At 40.7% G+C, this 20,528-nt stretch overlaps 1 protein-coding gene across 2 annotated transcripts in view; it reads left to right on the forward strand.

The window, feature by feature from the left end:
* Positions 1–20,528, forward strand: part of RETREG1 (reticulophagy regulator 1) — a 136,897-nt gene that overhangs the window by 17,354 nt on the left and 99,015 nt on the right. For both annotated transcript variants that reach the window (XM_054017906.1, XM_054017905.1), the window contains exons 2-3: positions 7,671–7,777; positions 9,707–9,737. In XM_054017906.1, coding sequence (XP_053873881.1) covers positions 7,738–7,777; positions 9,707–9,737 — 71 coding nt within the window. In that variant the 5' untranslated portion in view covers positions 7,671–7,737. The remainder of the gene's footprint in view (positions 1–7,670; positions 7,778–9,706; positions 9,738–20,528) is intronic.

A 20,528-nucleotide genomic window follows, 5' to 3' on the forward strand; every position in this document is an offset into this window, starting at 1 on the left:
AAGCCCAAGAACTCTGTGAAGGTCTGATAGAAGGCAGACTTCTCAAGCTTTGCATAAAGGCCATGCTGCCATAAGCATTCCATGACGGTTTGGACATGAGCATTGTGGTGTACAGGGCAGCTGGAGAAAATCAATATGTTATCTGAGTCCCAGTATGTCTTGGAACACATTGTTTATAAAATGTTGGAAGTTAGCAGGGGCATTGGTCAAATCGAAGGGTGTTTTGAGATATTCATAGTGACGATAGCAGATCTGGAAGGCAGTCTTCCACTTGTCCTCTGTCCCAATTCACACTAGCTTCTGTGCCTCCCGGAGGTTCAAATTAATGAATATATGGGCAGCCCCCACACAATCCAGCAACTCGGGAATCAAATTGCAGGCAACAACTCCTGATAGTTATCTGATTCAATGCACGGTAATCAACACAGAGTTGGAGACTGCCATCTTTCTTCTTGACAAAAAGTGATGCGCCAGCTCGTGAGGTTGTCTTGCAGATAAACCCTCAAGCCAGGTTCTCCTGGAGGTACTCTTGGAGCACTGTCAGCTCAGGTTCTGATATGGCATAAATTCGTGCAGAGAGTATTTTTCCTTCTGGCTGCTGCTCTGTTGGGCAGTCGTAATTCTGATGCAGAAGTAGTTTCCACATTCTTCTTTTCAAAAACATCATTGTAGTCTTGGTATTTTGAGGGAAGTTCAGATGTAGCTTCAGTGGAAGGTTCTGCCTGGACAGCCACCTCCATCTGAGTCTCTCGAGGTTTGGATGTTGGGACAGCAACCCCTGGTCTCTCCATCAGTGTTGTCCACCAAATTCTGATAGAAAACGGACTTTTTGTGTTTGTCACCAAGTGAGTAGATTGTGGAGGACCAGTCAGGAGATACCAATGATCAGGGGAAAGTATGGTGAATGGATCACATCAAACTGTAACATTTCCCCATGCCCCTGAATTATAGTCTCCAGGGGAGCTGTTTCCTCCGTTATTGGTTCAGAAGACAAGGGGGAGCTATCAGGTAATCTCTGTAAGGTCATGAGTGGCCTTAGGTTTCAGGGGAATCTGCAGGATCTGGGCTGCCTCTGCATCGATGACTCAGGTGTAGCTCACTGCTTCAATCAGGGCTGGTAAGATGGGATTTTGTAGGGGCACCCCAGGTATGTGCAACTGGAACAGCACCTAGAAGTGGAGAGCCCTTGGGCAGGGCTCTAAGTGCATTCCAGTCAAAACTGAAATGTGAGGGAGCTCTTTTCCCTGACTTCTTGGAGTTCGTAGAGGGAAGGCAGAAATTGAGTGACCTGACTCACCGTAACAGACGCAGAGATGGTGCTGGCGTCGTCGTTCCTTTTTCCTATGGGGATGAGCCATTGATGGCCCACATCTGCCGGCATTGGTAGAGCCCAGCAATCTGCAGATATCTGCTTTAGATCTGTGGACCATGTTTGCAGATCGGATGCAGATACAAATTTTGTATCCGTGCAGGGCTCTATGCATTGGCTTGGCTGGTGGCAGTGGTAAAAAGATCACAGTACCTGGTTTGGAGAGTTACAAGACCTCCATTTTTTTCCTCTTCGTTCTAGTAACCGATTGTCTATACGGATGGAAAGATCCACAAGGGCATCCAGACTCATGAGCATCTGTACCTGGGCTAATTTGTCCTTCATTTAGTCTTTCAGGTCCACCAGAACGAGTACCTCTGTGCTGCCTTGTTCCAGTCTGTAATGGCCATGAGGCAGTGGAATTGCGCAGCACAGGAAGCTACTGTTCCCTGCCCCTGTTGGAGTTTCCTTAGTGTAGTCTCTGCTGTTCAAGCTCGGTGTAGATCATCAGAGTGTACTGACATGCCTTGGAGGAAGACCTCCCAGTTGGACAGTACTGGTCTATTGCACTCCAAGAAGGAGGAGGCACAGTGTAAGGCTTCCCTGAACAGCCGGCTGATAACCAGACTCATCTTTGCACGATCAGTGCTATGGAACTGAGGGGACATCATGTACAGGAGACGGAACTGGTTTATAAAATCTGGGTATCACTGGCGATTATTGTCAAACTGTTCTGGCTGTGGTGTGATGCTGACAAGCCAGATGCCACCTCTTGCCTAGGTTGCAGGCATTAGCTAAGAACTGACAACCTTGTAGCTAGAGACCAGGCAAGTCTCCTGTATGTTAGTTTTGCTCAAAATAGGTGTTAGTCTTATAAGAATGTATTTAGTGTTTAGACTCTATGAAATGCTTGTAAGTTGCTGCATGCATTAATCTCACTTGTAATGTGTATACTCCATGTTATAAGAAAATTTTTGTTTTGCTTTATAACTTTAAAATTTTTTGCCCTGAACTTGTGAATTTAGGCATGGAAATCATTCCCCCTCTCCCTCATTCCAAAGGACTATCAAAATCAGATAGGCCATTAAGAATTATTGCAATATAAATGACTGGTTAATGGTCCTATCACACCTTGGAAATACTACATGCAAGGAAGTCCTGTGGGCTTGGAAGATGAATGAAGGAAATAAAACAAAGCCACAGGAAAATTTTCCATCTTTTTGGCCATTTGAACTATGAAGGGCCAGAGACTCTAAACTGAAGCCAGAAATCCCCAGGGATTGACTTCTGGGTCTGCTGTGCAAGATACTTTTAATTGATAGATCGCTACAACTCTGTCACTCTTAGGATTTAGATATTAACTTTTGCTTGCTTTAACCTGTAAAATTGACTGGCAGAGCTCTGGACATATTAATAAGATGCCTATTGATGATGCTTCAAACTATGGTAAATTTAAGGAGCTGATTTTGAAACAGTTTCAGGTTACACCTGAAACCTACAGGGTTAAATTCAGGAGCCTTAAGTTGGTAAGACAATTCCCACCTGTTCATGCTCTCTGTATGTGTGTATATCTATCTCCTCAATATATGTTCCATTCTATATGCATCCGAAGAAGTGGGCTGTAGCCCACGAAAGCTTATGCTGTAATAAATTTGTTAGTCTCTAAGGTGCCACAAGTACTCCTGTTCTTTCTGTAAATAAGAGTTATTCCTTTTTTGGATTGGCTACCAGCGCTGCCTTTGGTGTAAGATCTAGGCTACCAGTTGATTTGGGGGTAACTGACTGGTTTCTTGGGACTGGGAGCAACCTGAACAGGAGGCAGCACTGTCTTATAAAACCCCTGATTTGCTGGTGATTATCATCAAACTGTTCTGGCAGTGGTATTGGGGAACAGGGCTGTACGAGCCATATATGGACAGTGATGTTTTCAGCATGCAACTGCACGACTTGGTCCTGCACTAGTTGGTTCTCCGAGGTCAGACAGATGACACGGGCCTGTAGGGGTTGGTTGTCCATCTGAAGGCATGTAGTCCACTCAAATGTGTCCAGTGCTTCCAAAGGGTTAGCCAGGTCCATTCTGCTGGCACTGGGATTGCTCCTGCAGCCTAAGTGGTCCATGCAAAGTGTCATGACCAGGATGTGGGCAGTCTGACCACCTAGTAGTTGGTGCAGGAGTCAAGAGTCAGGCAAGATCCAATACCACGAGATCAGAGTCCAAGACAGGCCAGAGGGCAAACCAAAATCGGGTATCAGGAGGCAGACAGGGCCAGGGTACCAGGAGGTCAGCAGCATGCAGTAGGAGCAGGTATCTCAGGGGGCACAGCCCAGGGAAGCAAAGAAGAGAGAACCCAGTTGCTTGAACAGCTTCCTGTTTCTGTGCTGGGATTATATAGAAGCTGTGAACCAATCAGGCAGCATAGGATTCCAGGACTGGGGTCTTCTGTCAGAGTTCAGTTCCTATTCTGACAACAGTTAGCAGGTCACTGAGTGACAGTACGGAGCTTACTAGCTCTGTAAAGCCATGTGGACAAGTGTTCAAGACCTGTGGTTCCTGCACCTGTCCTCTTAATTATTTATCATTCCCCCATTTTTGTGCAATCTGAGAACTTTGAGTGATGAGTTTTTCTTCCTGGTCATTGCTAAAAATGTTAAGTAGTATAGGGCCAAAAACTGATCCCTGCAGGACCCCACTAGAGAGACACCTGAGCGGCAATGATGCTCCATTTACAATTACATTTTGAGACCTGTCAGTTAGCCAGTTTAACGTGTGCCATGCCAATTCTGTATCATGCTAATTTTTTATTCAAAAGTCATGTGGTACCAAATCCAAGGCCTCACAGAAGTATATTACATCGTTATTGCCTTTATCAACCAAACTTGTAATCTCCTCAAAAAATTGGCACAACATTAGCTTTCTTCCAGTCTTTTGGAACTTCCCCTGTGATCCAGGACTTGAGAATCAACATTAGCAGTCCAGAGAACTTCTTAACCAGCTCTTTTAAAACACTCTTGGATACAGGTTATCTGGGCCTGCTGATTTTAAAAATGTCTAAAAAATTAGAATTAATTAGGACTACTTTGACTCACTGAAATGTGTAAGCTTGCAATGCTTAGGTCATCATACAGGAAGTATTGTGGCTCAAAATAAGCAATGACCCCATCAATACAAGGTATGTGTTTGGGGTAGCCATGGCTCTCAGACCTTCACCAAGGGACATATTTTCAAACGTAATGAGTCACTTAAAGATGGAAAGAGATGCCTAATTAGATTTTTTTCAAAGCACCTAGATGTCTAAATCCCATTCACTTCAATGGAGTTGAGCACCTAAGGGCTTTTGAAAATCCCATTAGGCACCTATCTGCATCTTCAGATGCCTAATTACCCTTGAAAATCTGGACCCAGGTGCCTTGCAGTGGTGGCTACTCACTGTCTTTTAGAGGTCCAAATATACCTTTTCTTGGACTACTGGGTCATGAGACCCCATTTTCTCAGGGAGTAGCGTGGACCATTCACACCATATACAGTCTCTTCAATAACTTAGGCGTCAGGGCAAGTCTTCACTGCAGCCAGATTAAATACTCATGCTTTATCAAGGATGTTTTCATGGTACAAAATGTTTGAGGAAATATTGGGACAACATAGTTTTGGAGCCATTATGGAAAGGGGTTTTGAATTAAGGAGGTCTACTACTTGCATGTCAGAGAGGGTGCATGTTTACCTTGTGGTATTATTCTCTGTACACTTGCCAGTTTCTTACGGGCAAGCATGTATGCGAAAGCACACCAAAAATGCCAATTTGTGGTACTGTCAGAGTGACTAATTTTTATAATTCAAATCTTTTCTATTCACAAGAAAGCTAATCCTACAGAGTTGACACATTGTATGTGTGTGAGAAAGAGACACACACTGAGGCCTGGTCTATACTAGGAAATTAGGTCAATATAACTACATCACTCGGGTGTGAAAAATCCACAGCCCTGAGTAACTCAGTCAAACAGACCTAACCCCTGGTGTATACAGTGCTAGGTCAATGGGAGAATTCTCCCATTAACCTAGCTACTGCCTCTTGGGCAGTTGGAATATCTATACAGATAGGAGAAACCCTCCTGTTGGCATAGGTACCATCTTCACTAGAGAAGAGACAATCACTGATATCGCATGCCTGTAATCACTGAGGAATCTAGCACACTAGGTTAAGTCTGGGTGAATCATCTGCCTGATATACTATGGAATTGTTTTAAATGTTGCACCCTTCTTTTGGTTATTGGGGACTGGAGCTAATTTATTTATTTTCAATAAGCAGAATGTGAGTTTACTTCAAAAACTGTATATTGTTCCCTCTTCTGGGCCCAAGTGGTTAACTAATATTTGGGGCCTTGTTGGGTTGTTTCCATTAGGAGGAGAAATTGATTATATGAATTAGGTATTTTGTTGTTGTAATGCAGTTTATTTACAAAGATTGTACATAAAATCCTGTCTCTCTGAACAAAGTAGAAACAAGCACCAGGCAGTTTCTGTGCTTAGAAATCCAATGTGCCTTTCTAACAAGTACTGTTAGATCTGTCTAAAAGATCTTTCTCTTGGTTCACTCCCATCAAAGCTTGTCTTGCTGTTGGCTTCTTGCATGCAGACTCGAACATCTGCAAGCAATCAGTCCACAGTCTCTGGGTAACCCTCAGTTCATATACCTTATTTTCTATTTGGCCACATGATGTGGGCAAGTGTCTTGGACAGTGGCTTCCTTTGTTTTCAGCTACCACTATGTAAAGGAGCTTTAAATTGCTCCTTCTGTTTCTCCTGAAAGAAAGGTGCATAACACACCCCATCACCTTTAATGAGGTCTATTAGTGTTCATAGATTAAAGACCTTCTTGTAGAGAGCCATTAACATATTCCAGTATAATAATATATTTTTTCCACTAAGTGAATTTGGATCCTGTCAACCTTCGATCATTTCTTGTAGGGATAACTCTAGTGGTGGAAAGTGAAAGATCTGCCAGTGAAAGAGGAGAAGATTCTAATTATTTGAGAAACGTTTCTATACATACTTGCATGTCAAGATCAGCAGTAGTATGGTAAATCAGTGTATGCACACTCTCGAAGTCAGTGGTTCTCAAACGTTTGTACTGGTAACCCCTTTCACATAGCAAGTCTCTGTGTGCAATGCCCCTTTTAAATTAAAAACACTTCTTTACATATTTAACACCATTATAAATGCTGGAGGCAAAGTGGAGTTTGGGATGGAGGCTGACAGTTCGCGACCCCCCATGTAATAACCTTGCGACCCCCTGAGGGGTCCCGACCCCCAGTTTGAGAACCCCTGCTCTAAGTCCAACTTTTCTTGAATGGACATGGTTACCATTTTGTTATGAAAAAGAAAAATAATTAAATAATAAATTAATAAAATAATTAAAACTGAATTTCTTTAAAAACAAATTGTGGTATTATACCATGAGCAATATAATTGTCTAATCTTTCTATAAAGCTGGATCAATCCATATTAAGTAATTGGACTTCCATATGAATTTAGACTGACCATAGATTAGATATTTAGGGTTGTTGCTGATACTGTATTAAAAAATAAGCAAACAGAAGGGCTTGTCTATGGGGTATGGTAGTGTGCATCAGTGGCACATGAATTCTAATGCACATGAGCATGTCACATGCTAATTGGCCTATGTAGACCTTGCTGGTGTACATTAAAAGTTCTCCAATACCCGTTTCAAACAGTATTGTTAAGGCACACTAAGGAACTTTTAGTGTGCATCAGCAGGATCTCTGAAGGCCAGTTAGTGTGCAGCATGCAAGTGTGTATTAGAATTCACACCGCACTGAAGTGCACTACCACACCATAAACAAGCCCATTCTATCCTGTTTCCTTCCTATCCTTTGTTCATGTTAATTAAAAAAAAAAAAAGACTCCCTAAGATGTAATGCCTAGACAATTTCAATTACAAAGTTTTTTCCCCTAGAACCTGTGGAAATGCCCCTGGAACACTTGAGTATATTTTGTGTTTGAGGTTTTTTTCTTGTTGCTTCTTAGCTAAAATGTTTCATGATTGTTGTTTTTTGTTTGTTTGTTGTTTGAGTGTTTCCACTATCAAGCTCAACAGATGCTTAAATATAGTTTTTTTTTAAGCCAGGGTATAATGGCCATACTATACTATTATTCAGTGTTTGCTTCTTGGAAATGACACTGAGAAGAGCAAATTCAGTGGAACTGTTAAAGCAATGTCAATATACATTTATTTTGTTTGTACTTGGTTATTCAGGTTTGGGTACAATCATGGTCCGATATAAAGTAAGTCTGTACTATAAGTTAAAACATTTAGAGTGATTTTTTTTTTTTAATATATCCTAGGTTCCTTGCACTGACCCCTTGGAGAGTGTATCAGCTGACTTCTCTCATAATACTTGGGGTTGTAATTATGCAGATAATGAAGGATATGGTATTGTCTCGGATAAAAGGTAAGGCAATCATTAGTATCGTAATTTACCTTTAACTTACAAATATTTGCCTATGCTGGCTCTCATCCTACTGGTGCCCCTATTTTTTGTTTAATTTTTGTGAGTGTGTAATGGTCATAGTAAAAGCAATAAATGTGTAACATTTCTGAGACAAGTGACTAGTAATCTCTGAAGAAATTTTAAAAGGAAATTCTACTCTGAAAAATCACTTGAAAATAAAGTTGTGCTCATTATGTCATTGCCCATTTTTCATGACTTTTGTTTCCTGCAAAGTGTCTAAAAAGTCTCTAAAAGTATGTTTACTCTACAGTGTAAGCCCAAGGTTCAAACTCAGGCTCAATCCTAACCCCACTTGCATCTACACACAAATCACTGTGACCCAGGGCTCGGACCCAGCGTCCCAGGATTTTATGGGTATTTCTACACAGCAAAGAAAAACCCACTGCTGGCCCATGCCAACTGTCTTGGGCTCGGGCTGCGGGGCTGTTTCATTGCTATGTAGACTTCAAGGTTTGGGCTGGAGCCCAGGCTCTGGACCTTCCCCCCTGCCCTCCACAGGTTTTTCTTTGCTGTGTAGACATACCTATGGGAGTGAAGGGTCTGAGCCTGAGTTAAGCTGGGAACCTAGGTTCAAGTCCTATTGCTTAACCTTGTAGATTCAGCCCCACCAGACTTGTGCTGTGGGAGTATGCCAAAAGTATTCCACAATCCCAGAGACCAACTTTCTTTGTCCTCCGGGACAGTCAGGCTTTGTGAACAGTCATGTTTTCTCACACTGCACCATGAACAAAGAATTAGAGTAGTCACATTTGGGGCGGAGGGGGGAGAGGCGTGCTAAGAAGTCTGGGATATGAGTGGTTGGACTCAGGCCCACATAATGCAGTGTAGGCAAGGGAGCCCCAGATTGGGACCCAGGGTTCAGCAGTTTCAAACCTGGGGTTACTAATGAGTATAGATGCTCAAGTCCTAGGCTGATAAAATCTTGAGTCTGCCAACCCAAGTTCTGCTATCCCTGGATTTACATTGCAGTATAAGCATACCCTAAAAAGCAGCAGAAGAGAAAGGAAGTATATTTCCCTTTTGTGCTGCTTCTTCAGATTAGTGAGGCCTTTTTGTTATGTTACAAGGTTTATGTGACCTTTAGTAATGAGTACCAGCTAATCATTTTTGGCACCAAATATTACTGATCTGATTGGAAGTGCAAGAGTGTACTCCTATTTTTATTATTTGGCATTCCAGCAGTGTTAGATAAGGCCAATAAAGCTATATGTTGCTAACTGTGAAATCATTGGATAGTCCTATTTCACCTGAGCTAATATAAAATGTCTCCAGTGACTTCAGAGGAAGAGTTCAGGAAAGTCCAAAACTACTAATTGAGTACTCTCATGAAGAATCTGTCTTTTAGCTTGAACCAGAAACCTTTTTAGATCTGAAATCAACAAATTACCACTTGAACTAAAAGAGAGAACCTGTTAGCTCTTCGTGGGAGAATAACTTTTATTTAACTCTAGCCAACCACTAGAGGGCAAAATTGTTATAGTATAATTGTCACATTTTTGGATTGCAAAATTAGATTATATTTGGATAACAAAGTTAGATTACATTGGGTATCTAATCATTCTAGTTTAAAGACAGACCAGGTTAAATAAGTACATTGATTTTTCATGAATATTTTAAGCTGTTTTGAGATATCAAGTTTACAGAAAACATGTTGATTTTCTGAAGCGTGTTACTCCATTGTTTAAAATGGAAAGAGCGAATGATTTTTTTACTAGTAATATGGGTAAATGTGACTTGTATTATAGAACTACAGAGATTTTTAGCGTAATTCTTCTGTAATTTGGAGCACTGTTGAAAAATTGAAGGGAAAAAAACAGTTCTGCTGTATATATCAGTGCTATTTTTCATTTTATGCTTTGCTTATTTCAGGTGCACAGCTGTGGAGGAGCCTCACTGACAGGTAGGTGCCATTGAAAAATTCCGAATTTTACAAATGATTCTCCCAAATAGCCCACAAAACAAGAACTAAGTTATTTTGACCACAGTGTAGTTTATTATTCTATATTACTGGCTGTTCACATGATGCCTCAGTTTTAAATAGTATTCTTTGTGAAAGTCATAACATTTTTTATTTGAATTGTATCACAGTATATTATTCAATCAAGTATCAGATTTTAAAAAGCAACCTTCTTTTTGAATGTTACCATTTTCTTCTTTAAGAAGTATTGTCCTCATCTGGGTTTTCTGCCACTTACAATGTGTTTAATTTTAAGTTAGTTCTTGGGAAAGATGCTGGATTTACAGCTCTGAAGAATGATGTCTTCCATTCTTAGAAGTGTCAGTACAAGGTTCCCCTCCCCATTGCGTTCCTGGTCGGTAGTGACCAGCACTGGACTGAAACAGTACAGTAGAACCTCAGAGTTATGAACACTAGAGTTACGAACTGACCACTCAATCACACACCTCATTTGGAACCACAAATACGCAGTTGGACAGCAGCAGAGACAAAAAAAAAAAAAAAAAAAAAGTACAGTACTGTGTTAAATATAAACTACTAAAAAATAAAGGGAAAGTTTAAATTTTTTTGACAAGGTCAGGGAACTGTTTGTGTTTGTTTCATTTAAATTAAGATGGTTAAAAGCAGCCTTTTTCTTCTGCATTGTAAAGTTTCAAAGATGTATTAAGTCAATGTTCAGTTGTAAACTTTTGCAAGAACAACGATAACATTTTGTTCAGAGTTACAAACATTTCAGAGTTACGAACAACCTCCATTCCTGAGGTGTTCATAATTCTGAGGTTCTACTATAGATCAATTCAATGCTCTGTCAGTTGCTAACATCTCTAAAATGGCTACCATGGATACCAATTGATGATGATTGTGAAACCTGTTACTAGGCATTGGACTGTCACAGCTGGCTAATTTTGTCTGTCTAAATCCCCTATATTTATCCCCCACACACAAATGTTTGTATAGTGTCATTGGAGTAGATTAACTGTGTTTCATTAGTGGATTAAATTAATCTTATGTACAGTCTATGAAGTAATTTGGGAACCTTATGAATAAAAATGCTATAGAAATGTAAGGCATTATTACTTTACATAGGCCACCAAACAGTTGTTAGATGGTAATGATTTTCAGTTACCATACTACTGACATTTGAAACAATGGCCTTGAGGTTAAGGCACAGACTTAGTGACATCATTTAAAAATTCTACTCAACTCTAGCTGTGCAATGGAAAGCTAGCAATCCATAATGTGGACACAGAAACACAAGATTCAGCTTTTATTCTTTTCTAAATAGGTATTTATATCTTCCTCATTTGGTATTGTTGTATCGCAGTGCTTCCACTGGTGTATTAGACAATGTAATGTGGGTCTCCTCTTTTCTCTCATCCTCTTTGTGGGCGGTGTAGTGTTTTGCTTTGATAGTTTTTTAAAATATATAAATGCAGCTGTGTGTTTACATTAGAGTGCTTGGAATGGAAGGTGGTGAAGTGTGTTTACCACAGAATCTTTGGACCCACATCCAATTTAGTTTGCAAAGAGAGGCTTCTGGATCGTAAAGGAAAATGACTCCTTAGAGAATCAGGGTAGTTAGAACATCATTCTAAGACCCTTTGTCCTCTGAAAATGACAGGCAAAGGGACAGCTCTCCCAGGCGGTTGTCAACTAGAGCATTAAAGGATAAACACCATTAGTAAATCCTTCTTTAAATAACTTATCTCCATATTTTTAAAATGCATGTACCTGTAATACTGTACTGATGAATGAGAAGATCAGCTATAAATTAACAATAACACAGGTTCTGAACTGCATATTTGAGTGTTATGCTCAATCTTTGCCATATCATTCCTTCTTTCCTGTTTTCCTTACTGAGGATTTTTCAGTATTGCATTATTTAATATTGTAGTATTGGATAAGGGCTAGATCCTAACCTCTGTTGTGCTGTTGAACAAGGTGGAGAGAGGGGAAGAAAACATAGGGAATCTTTTCCTCCCTGTGCAAGTAGTTGGTCTAGGACCTCTGCCTAGGGCTGAAGACTATGTGGCGTTGAGTTGGCCTGTGCACTACAGTTCCAAAGGGATGCTGACTGTTAGATAAAGGGTGTATCCATTGTCCACCGACAACTATCTGGTTGATGGAGCATACACTAGCCAGGAGCATCTGCTGCCTCGATCAAAAGGAAAAACAGTATTTAGCAGCTGCCTGTGCTATCTTGCCCTATAACTACATGACGGCATTATGTAAAGTGCTAAAGTGGCATGTCTGTCCCCTACTCATGTCTTTATGAAAGGGCAAGATTTTCCTTTAAGTATTTGTAGTTATTTTCTGATTTACTGGCTAAAAAAAGTTTTTAGAAGAAAACTAGTAATATAGAACAAAGTTAATGTATTTAGTTATTCACATCTTCGTTTTGATTTCAGGCATGCAAATTCAAATGAAATTACATTTGCCTATTTAATAATATGCCTATGTGCTATTCATATGATAAAATTGCCTGTACAATTTATCACATGCTTATGACCACATCACTGCCAACTAAGCCGTCTCTTGGGAATTGTTCTGACATTCCAAACTCATGAGCAGCTTCAAATCACCCCCATTTTGTTGCAGCTCACCCTACCACAAAAGCATTTCCTCCTTTTGCTTCCAAATGTGGAATTTCCTCCTCTCCCTCCTCAGATTACCCTTTCCTGAGTTCCAAGATAGGTGGGATTCAATCCTGGGCCAGTAACAGTTTTTCTAAACATAAAATATCATAAATTTACATTTCTCTGTCATGCAGAGATAGAAATGGTAACATTATACATTTGGGAAGGGGAGATTCTTAGCTTTCCAGTTGATTACAGAATTTGGATTTAAAGGAGTGACCAATTTTTGTATAGAAAAGCTATTTAGGCCATTTTTGGAGGTATTTTTAATGTAATAGTTTTAATTTCTTTCCCCTTTTGAATCCCGTACAGCTGCATTTATGGCAACGGAGGAATATGGCTTTACAGTTGGATGAATAAAAAAGTCCCAATAATCATTTTTTAAACTCCTCTAAAACATTTTAAAGAACACATATTTTAATAATGTGGTGCATACAGAACATATCATGGTATGGAGTGACATCAAAGTTTTATTGGCATGCATTTGGAACAACCTATATTATTTGCTTACAGCTTTGCCACTGGTGAATGATGTGATCATCTCAAACTCATGCCAGTAAAACCTTCATCCTTCACAACACCAGGTATTCTAAAGGGAAAAACAGTTCATGAGAATTGGCAGTTTTTCAAAGAGTCATTATTAAGGGCACGAGCAAACTATCCCACTGCGTAGGAAAGATAGGAAGGGTGGTAGGAGACCACCCTAGCTTAACTGGGAGATCTTCAATGATCTGAAACTCAAAAAAGAGTCCTAGAAAAAGTGGAAACTAGGTCAAACTACAGAGCATGAATATAAACAAATAACACAAGTATGTAGGGACAAAATTAGAAAGGCCAAGGCACAAAATGAGATTAAATTAGCTAGAGACATAAAGGGTAACAAGAAGACATTCTACAAAAACATTAGAAGCAAGAGGAAGACCAAGGACTGGGTAGGCCTGTTACTCAATGAAGGGGGGAAATGGTAACAGAAAATGTAGAAATGGAAGAAGTGCTAAATGACTTTTTTTGTTTCAGTATTCACCAAAAAAATTAGTAACAATTGGACATCTAACATAGTAAATGTCAGTGAAAATGAAGTAAGATCAGAGGCTAAAATAGGGAAAGAACAAGTTAAATATTACTTAGACAAGTTAGATGCCTTCAAGTCACCAGGGTCTGATGAAATAGATCCTAGAATACTCAAGGAGCTGACAAAGGCAATAACTGAACCATTAGCAATTATCTTCAAAAAGTCATGGAAGACTGGAGAGATTCCAGAGGACTGGAAAATGGCACAATATTTGTCCATGTATATAAAGGGGAATAAGGACAACCTGGGGAGTTACAGACCAATCAGCTTAACTTCAGTACATGGAAAAATAATGGAGCAAATAATTAAGAAATCAATTTGCAAAGATCTAGAAGATAATAAGGTGATAAGTAACAGTCCGCATGTATTTATCGAGAACAAATCATGTCAAACCAACCTAATAGCTTTCTTTGACAAGCCTTGTGGTTGGCGGAAGTGGTAGATGTGGTATATCTTGATTTTAGTAAGGCTTTCGATAATGTCTCGCATGATCTTCTCATAAACAAACTAGGGAAATGCAACCTAGATGGAGCTTCTATAAGGTGGATGCAAAACTGGTTGGAAAACCATTCCCGGAATTATCAGTGGTTCTCAGTCAAATTGGAAAAGCATATCGAGTGAAGTCCTTCAGGGATCAGTTCTGGGTCTGGTTCTGTTCAGTATTGTCATCAGTGATTTAGATACTGGCATAAAGAGTACGCTTATAAAGTTTGCAGATGATACCATAGTGGAAGGGGTTGCAAGTGTCTTGGAGGATAGGATTAAAATTCAGAATGATCGGGAGAAATGGTCTGAAGTAAATAGGATGAAATTCAATAAGGACAAATGCAAAGTACTCCACTTAGGAAGGAACAGTTGGTTGCACACATACAAAATACTGCTTAGGAAGGAGTACTGTGGAAAGGGATCTGGTGGTCATAGTGGATCACAAGCTAAATATGAGTCAACAGTGTAACACTGTTGCAAAAAAAAGCAAATATCATTCTGGGATGTAGTAGCAGGAGTGTTGTAAGCAAGACACGAGAAGTACATCTTCCGCTCTACTCTGCACTGATTATGCCTCAAAGGGAAAATTGTGGCCAGTTCTGGGTGCCACGTTTCAGATATGGACAAATTGGAGAAACTCCGGAGAAGGGCAACAAAATTTTTTAAAGGTCTAGAAAACATCACCTTTGAGGGAAGATTGAAAAAATGGGGTCTGTTAGTCTGGAGAAAAGAAGACTGAGGAGAGATGTAACAATTTTCAAGTACATAAAAGAGAATTCTTCTGTCACCTCTGAGGATAGGGCAAGAAGCAATAGGCTTAAATTGCAGCAAGGGCAGTTTAGGTTGGACATTAGGAAAAACTTCCTAACTGTCAGGCTAGTTAAGCACTGGAATAAATTGCCTAGGGAGGTTGTGGAATCTCCATCATTGGAGATTTTTAAGAGCAGGTTAGACAAACACCTCTCAGGGATCGTCTAGATTATAATTGTTTCTGTCATGAGCGCAGAGGACTGGACTTAAAAGACCTCTCAAAGTCCCTTCCAATCCTACCGTTCTATGATTCTACATCTGTCTGTACTCATACTTAGAATAAAAGTTCTCTTCAGTAAGTACTTCAATATTCAACATTTATTTTGTTTCAAGTTTTTCTCTTGTCCCTTTCCTATTCCCTTATGTCTTTCTAGATTGTTCATGACATGAAGGGAAAAGCAGTCAGTTAATTGAATACATTAATTAAAAATACAGCTGCTGCTGGGAAAGTAGAGGCCTGAGGAAGGGAGCTTGTGTGTGTGATGTAGGGATGTTTGCTGGGATGCCAAAGACCTTAATACTGGATCTGGCCCTTTATCTGCTATGAGGGGTTGGTCTCTAGGGTTTTAAATGGGCTGTAAACATTTCCCAAAAGGGGAGAAATGCTATTTCACTTTTATGGTGACAGAGGAACAATCCTTTGGTTGCAGTGACATGGGCTGTGTTCTATTGTTCTGTGTCCCCCAGTGTAGGTGAGTTGACACAAGACCTCCCAGATCACTAAGCACGTAAGTAGGTGAATAATCTCACTGATGCGGGTATTCAACTGCTTAAAATTAAGCATGTGATTTTTTTTTTTTCCACCTTGATTTTAGTAAGGCATTTGGCACAGTCCCACATGATGTTCTTTTAAGCACACTAGGGAAATGTGATCTAGATAAAACTACTAAAAAGGGGGTGCACAGTTGGTTGAAAGATTGTACTCAGAGTTATTATCAATGGTTCATTGTCAAACTGGGAGGGTATATCCAGTGGAGTTCTATAGGACCCTGTATTATTCAGTATTTTTATTAATGACTTGGATGATAGGGTGGAGAATATACTTATGAAATTTGTGGATGACCGCAAGCTGGGAGGGTTTGCAAAGCACTTTGGAGGACAGGATTAAAATTCAAAAGGATCTTGACCAATTAGAGAATTGGAGAAACTCTGGAGTTTAGACCAATTAGAGAATTGGTCAGAAATCAAAAAGATGCAATTCAGTGAAGATAAATGCAAAATACTTCACTTAAAAAGGAAAAATCAAATGCACAAATACAGAAAGGCTATAACTGGCTAAGTGCTAGTACTGCTGAAAAGGGTCTGGGATTCACAAATTGAATATAAGTCAACAGTGTGGTGCAGGTATGAATAAGGCTAGTATCATTCTGGGGTGTAGTAACAAATGTGCTGTGTGTAAGATATGCAAGATAATTGTCCTTCTCTACTCAGTGCTGCTAAGACCACAGCTCCAGAGTATCGTGCCCAGTTTTGGGCACCACACTTTAGAAAAGGTGTGGACAAATTGGAGAGATCCCAGAGGAGAGCAACAAAAATGATAAAAGATGCTTAGAAAACCTGACCTATGAGAGAAGGTTAAAAAAGCTGGACATGTTTAATGTTGAGAAAAGAAGACTGAGGGGGGATCTGATAGCCTTCAAATATGATAAGGCTTGGTATAAAGAGGGTGGGGATTGATTGTTCTCCATGTTGGCTGAAGATAGGACAAGAAGTAATGGACTTAATCTGCAGCAAGGGAGAATTAGATTAGCTATTAGGAAAAATGTTCTAACTATAAGGGAATTAAGCTCTGGAATAGGCTTCCAAGGGAAGTTGTGGAATCCCCATCATTGGAGGTTTCTAGGACCAGGTTGGGCAATATCTGTCAGGGATGGTCTAGGTTTACTTAGTCTTGTCTTTGCAGAGGGGGCTGGAATTGATGACCTTTTTGAGGTCCCTTCCAGCCCTAGATTTCTATGATAAAATACTTCAGTTGTTACGTTTTTAGTTCTTATCCTTTGGATATCTGTTCTGAAGTATATGATGCGTATTTCAGGATTTAAGTTTTTATTTTAAATCTAAACCCACCTATAAATCGACAATGCTAATTTTAATCACTATCTAAAAAAAAAGACTAAAAATAGAAAATGGCAAGAGCCCTTCAGTGATTTTTAACTGTAATTATGATGTGCTGTATGCTTTCTGAAGCCACTCAATAGCCAGATGTTGATTGACTGAATATCATTGCTCTGCCATATGTTACTTGTTATGTACCCTTGATTTCCCTGAGGTTGCTTACAGTGTATGGGTTAAATATGTGTATATCTTTGTAGAATTGGGCCCTTGGTAAATAGAACTATTCACAATTAAAAACTGATTTCTGTGTAATCCAATATATTGACTATATTGGTCAAACATACACCTGAAACCAGAATTCCTCTAAATCAGTGGTTCCCAAACTTTAACAGCCCGCAAACCCCTAAAACTAAATTGTGAAATATCGTGAACCCCCTCATAAAAATGAATATTTTCAGGGATTTAAGTTTAAATTTCCTCAGTGTGATTGATGCCCCAACTGCCGACCCTGCTCTTCCTGGGGCTCGGGCTGGGGTTCAGGCTGCCGGCTCGCCCGCTGACGGGGGCAGGGCTCGGGCTGCCAGCCCCAACTGCCTGGCCCCGCTCTCCCTGGGGCTCGGGCTGCCAGCCCTGCATGGGGAGCACTGGGGTTCGGGCTGCTGGCTCCCCCGCTGACCACCGGGACTCGGGCTGCCAGCCCCAACTGCCCGGCCCCGCTCTCCCTGGGGCTCAGGCTGCCGGCTCCCCAACTGACAGGGGCAGGGCTCAGGCTGCTAGCCCCAACTGCCTGGCCCTGCTCTCCCTGGGCTTGGGCTGTCAGCGCCATGCAGAGCGCTGGGATTCAGGCTGCCGGCTCCCCCACTGATGGGGGGCAGGGCTCAGGCTGCCTGCCCCAACTGCCCAGCCCCGCTCTCCCTGGGGCTCAAGCTGCCGGCCCCCCGCGGAGCGCTGGGGTTCGGGCTGCCGGTTCCCCTGCTGACCACGGGGGACTCGGGCTGCCAGCCCCAACTGCCCAGCCCCGCTCTCCCTGCGGCTTGGGGTGTCTGCCCTGCAACCGGGTCCTACCTGCTGTCTCCAATACCCGGGGTCCTCTGTCCTCCATTAGTGATTTTTTTTCTGGTGAACCCCCTGTAATGTTTGCGAACCCCAATTTGGGAACCACTGCTCTAAATATAACGTTACCATAATGCCAATGATATAAAATGTTCATGGTTCTATTTTTCTCCCCAAAACTCAAAGGGGCTTTATGTATTCTCTTTTACTGTGTGGAAGTATGAATGTAAAAATTATACTCCTTATTATAAAAGTTTCTTGATGCTTTCGTTAAATAGGGATGGTTGGGGACTTTTGGTTTGGTTTGTTTTTTTTGCATTGTGTGTTGCCTAGCTATATTGCTAGTTATTTTAAATTGTTAACTCTCTCCCATATATCTAAATATGTAGAGATAGATTCAGGTATTTTATTTTGCCCATGTGCTATCACAGAAATGTGTTCAAAACAAGTTATTTTCTGATTGTATTGATACAAATCAATGAGGATTCTCTTGTATTTTGTTCAGAGGGCTACTCCTGGACCAACGTTATGTTTTCAAAACTAATTCAGTGGAAGTTTGATTCTCAGTATGTGTGTTCTTTAAACCACTTTGCTTGACCTGTTTTTATAATTGTTAGACTGCAGGCTCAGCATTCTATCATTATTTTATGTGTTGCAGACTGCTTGTAGGACTAAAAGATGAAACTAGTTTTAAAGAGACTTTTTAAGTAATATAGGTAGAACAATCACTAATATTGACATGTTCATGACATCTATTGGGGAAAATATCAGTGAAAATGTTTTGTTTGGATTTAGATCTTGGGGAATTTTTGCAACACAAAAATAACAGCGTTGTGCTTAAGCATGAGAAAAAGAGTGACATTGACCATAGACCAAAGTGAAACTGATTAGTGCTTCACTGTCCAAGCAGAGGTGAAACCTAAACATAAATGCACAGCAGATATAAATAGCATTTTTAAATGTTCATCTTTAGAATCTTTTATGCTGTTAGTAACACAGGAAATATATTGCTTGGGTTTTATTTAAATATAATTTCTAGGTAATATTGCCCTTTAAAAGCTTTGTTCATTAAGCCTTAAATATTAAATGTCTATGACAGTGACTTTTTTCTGTAACAGACTAATGCTAATTGCATTGTAATAAAAATGTAAACAGATAAATAATAGTTTATAAGCAGAGTAGTAGCCCCCCCCTTAGTTTTTCCAAGTTGTGCAATAGATATTCTTTGCACACACCCACATTCATAACCATTTCCCAATGTTCACACGGACAATATTACTGTCAACATTCCTGTGTTTTTTTGTGTGGGTTTTTTTGACTCTGTTGTGGACAGTGAACTAGGTTGTTTTATAGTAAATGAATTAAATGTATAGATATTCTAAATATTAAATTCATGCATATTAGAGCTCATCCAGTGGGTATAAGTCCTTCTAACAGTTGATAGAGGCAAGAAAAATGCAAAAGGAAAACATTGCTTCTGTAAAAGGAGCAGGTTAGTTGATATGCTGGAGTCAGGAAGAAAACTGAGCATATGTGATGGCAGAAGGGTTAGCCTTCCAAAATGTCTAGCTTTGTTAACCCTAAATGTGATCTTCCGATATGATTGCCCTCTCTAATACAGATGCTAGCTTTTTCTCCTTTTTAAATGTAGTCACTATCAGGCTCCAACTAAAAGCTTCTACAGTACAGGTGAGTCCTTATGAAAGGTTAGCCCTCTTCCTACTCTTATCTGGATGTTTCAGAGAAGCTGGCTACCAATCACACCATAAAGATACTGCAGATAGAAAGAAAGCAAAGGTCCTACCTAAGCTTAGGCCTGGTCTACACTACGATTTTAGGTCGAATTTAGCAGCATTACTCGATTTAAGCCTGGACCCGTCCACACGACAAAGCCCTTTTTTGCGACTTAAAGGGCTCTTTAAATCGATTTCTTTACTCCACCTCTGAGGGGATTAGCGCTGAAATTGGCCTTGCTGGGTCGAATTTGGGGTAGTGTGGACGCAATTCAATGGTATTGGCCTCCGGGAGCTATCCCAGAGTGCTACATTGTGATCGCTCTGGACAATGCTCTCAACTCAGATGCACTGGCCAGGTAGACAGGAAAAGGTCCGCGAACTTTGAATCTCATTTCCAGTTTGGCCGGCGTGGCAAGGTGCAGGTGAGTGCAGATCTCATCAGCAGAGGTGACCATGATGGAGTCCCAGGATCGCAAAAGAGCTCCAGCATAGACCGAACGGGAGGTACAGGATCTCATTGCTGTATGGGGAGACGAATCCATGCTAGCTGAACTCCATTCCAGTAAACGAAATGCCAAAACATTTGAAAGTCTCGAAGGGCATGAAGGACTGAGGCTATAACAGGGACGCAAAGCAGTGCCGCGTGAAAATTAAGGAGCTAAGGCAAGCCTACCAAAAAAACAGAGAGACAAATGGCCTCTCCGGGTCAGAGCCCCGAACGTGCCGCTTCTATGATGAGCTGCATGCCATGCTAGGGGGTGCAGCCACCACTACCCCAACCCTGTGCTTTGACTCCGTCAATGGAGAAGCACGCAACACAGAAGTGGGTTTTGGGGATGAGGAAGATACCTCACAGCAAGAAAGCGGAGAAACCGGTTTCCCCAAC

This window comes from Malaclemys terrapin, chromosome 2 (assembly GCF_027887155.1).
Source record: "Malaclemys terrapin pileata isolate rMalTer1 chromosome 2, rMalTer1.hap1, whole genome shotgun sequence".
Taxonomy (NCBI): Eukaryota; Metazoa; Chordata; order Testudines; family Emydidae; genus Malaclemys; species Malaclemys terrapin.